Here is a 2,547-nt window from a genome sequence, read left to right as displayed (position 1 = left end):
GAGCAGCCACCGATCCAGATGTTTATGGGCCAACATGCAACCAGTCCCCTGGCTCTTCACTGACACAGTCCGTTTGTAAATTCTGCTGCTGCCTTGGTCTCTTTCTCCCAGTGCACCATCCTCTCTCACCAGGCCCTGTCCATTGCTCCAGGCCTTAGACCTTTTCTGAACTTCTCTCTACAGAGTTTAGATTAGTAGTTCATGTCTTCTTGGGGGTAAGGATGGAATAGGTGCCCTCGCCATGGCCCATGTTTTTCATGTCTCATGTGACCAGCGGCAGAGCCAGCTGATGAACTGACCCTTCACTTTTTGAATGCCCTGATTATCCTTGCATGAAGGTGTTTGCTTTTCAATCTGTACACAATTGGGTTCATCATGGGTGGGACCAGCAGGTAGACATAGCCCATGAGAATCTGAAGCAAGGGAGAAGAGCTATTCCTGAATCTCTGTACTTCAGACAAGCCAGTCCCTGGTATGAAGAAGAGGAGGACAGCACAGAAGTGGGAGACACAGGTGCTCAGTGCCCTAACGCACTCCACGTGGGAGGCAATGCTCAGCACTGTTTTCAGAATCATTACATAAGATAGGAGGATGAGCAACGAGTCCAACATCGCTGTGGAGACTGTGACAAAAAAGCCATAGATGCTGCTGACTCTAATATCCGAACAAGCCATCTTAATGATCTCTTGGTTCAAGCAGTAGGAACGGGAGAGGACATTGTCTTGACAGTATTGGGAACGTTTCAGGAGAAAGGACAGTGGGAACACTACGGCAACCCCTCTTAGCACACACACCAGTCCCATCTTGGCTATTCTTGGCAGGGTAAAGATGGAAGCATATCTCAGCGGGTGAGAGATGGCGATGAAGCGGTCAAAGGCCATCAACAAGAGCACAGAGAATTTAGTGTATGAAAGTGAGTGGATGAAGAGCAGCTGGGCAAAACAGGCATCAAGGTTGATCTCCCTAGCATTAAACAAGAATGTGCCCAATGTTGTTGGCATGGTGGTGATAGGGAAACACCCCCTCCCTTGACCCTACCTTACCCAAGGCCCCAGGTTTTTTGCTGAGAATAGAGTAAGAGTAGGCCCAAAAGCCTTTTGCTAAGAGTAAGAGTTTTAACTTTTGCTAAACTTGTTTTTCTGTACAAAGGGCATGCTGAGGCAAAAAGATGTGGTCAGGGCCCCAAAAAGAGGAACTAGAATTGGATAAAGGGGAATCAGAATATCTGTTAAGTTACAACAGCTGAGCCTGCTGTCAGGACTACAGAAAAGGTGCTGGAACAGTCAAACCGCAGACTTGACTGGCAAAGACAATAACAGGAAAAACCATAGATGGAGAATTAATTGGTCAGCTTGCTTATCATCAGCATTATATTCCAAATAAGGCAAATAACATGTATAACCAGCGTGCTACTTTTTGCGGTTTTAACCTTTATAAGCTTGGTAAAATTTGTAATATGTAGAGCAGCCAGTCTCTTGCGTGGGGTCTATGCTGTCTCTCCCTGCATATATGCTTGTATGAAATAAAAGAGCCTTAGGCTGTCTGATCTAAATTCAACAATGTGGTTGATTTTCCACAACAGTGGCTATTGATAAACCAAGGTCTGTGACTGCCAACATGGAAAGGAAAATGTACATGGCCTCATGGAGGCCTGTATCTGTTCTTATAATAAACAGAATAACTGAATCTCCTACTACAGAAATAACATACACTAAGCAGAAGGGGATAGAGATCCAGAGATGGACGTCTTCCTGCCCAGGTATCCCGGTGAGAAGGAACACTGAAGAGTTGAAGTTGGTGTCATTGACAGCTGACATCATGTACTGGGAGGTCCGATAGTTTTGAACCTTTCCTCCTGAAAGGAAAAGCAACAGGAGACTAGATGATATTTAACAAGACATCTTTCTGCTCTGATTGTATTTCTAGAGAGTCCCAGGAGCTCAAGGAAGATCAGCAAAAACTTAATCTTGGATTTACACTGCATATAAGAAGATAGGCACTCCCAGACTGGATCAGACCTGGAGTCCATTTAGCCCAGTATCCACTGACCCATTTGACATGCTTCAGAGGAAGCCAAATGAAGTCCTGCAATAGAAAGCTATGAGATAACCTGCTCCCAGGGAATGTTTTCCTCTGAGACCCATTATTTATACATATTTTGTACTGTACATGAGGAAGGTTTATAGTCCTTCCAAAACTTTTTAAAATAGTCTTCACTAATGTAATTGGAATTTCTGATTACCCACATAAACATACGGTTCCTCTTTGAATCCTACTAAACTCTTGGCCCTGTTGATAACTTGTGGCTGGGAGTTCCGCAGTCTCCTTTAGCCCCATGTGATTTTACACTTTTGACCTTCCCATGGACACCTGTTCTGACCCTCCATTTCTGAGTGTAGCCCATTGTACCATGCAATGAGAAGTGCATGGTGAAATCTGTCATTGTACTTATCTGTTCTGCATTGAAGCTATTTATAAAAATGATTAGTTGTGTCATTATATATATATATATATTTTCTTCACTCCTGAGAGTCCATATTATGTCTC

The 2,547-nt window shown here is 43.9% G+C and overlaps 1 protein-coding gene across 1 annotated transcript; it reads right to left on the bottom strand.

Moving 5' to 3' along the window:
• Positions 1–302: 302 nt before the first annotated feature.
• LOC115645588 (olfactory receptor 51G2-like) lies at positions 303–1,817 on the bottom strand. Its single transcript, XM_030550464.1, has 2 exons — positions 1,586–1,817; positions 303–1,006 (listed from the first exon to the last, which is right to left on the bottom strand). The coding sequence occupies exons 1-2, from the start codon at positions 1,815–1,817 to the stop codon at positions 303–305; spliced, it is 936 nt and encodes a 311-aa protein (XP_030406324.1).
• Positions 1,818–2,547: the final 730 nt, after the last annotated feature.

The sequence above is a fragment of the Gopherus evgoodei genome, chromosome 1, assembly GCF_007399415.2.
Source record: "Gopherus evgoodei ecotype Sinaloan lineage chromosome 1, rGopEvg1_v1.p, whole genome shotgun sequence".
Taxonomy (NCBI): Eukaryota; Metazoa; Chordata; order Testudines; family Testudinidae; genus Gopherus; species Gopherus evgoodei.
This window is presented reverse-complemented; position numbering and strand designations above follow the sequence as displayed.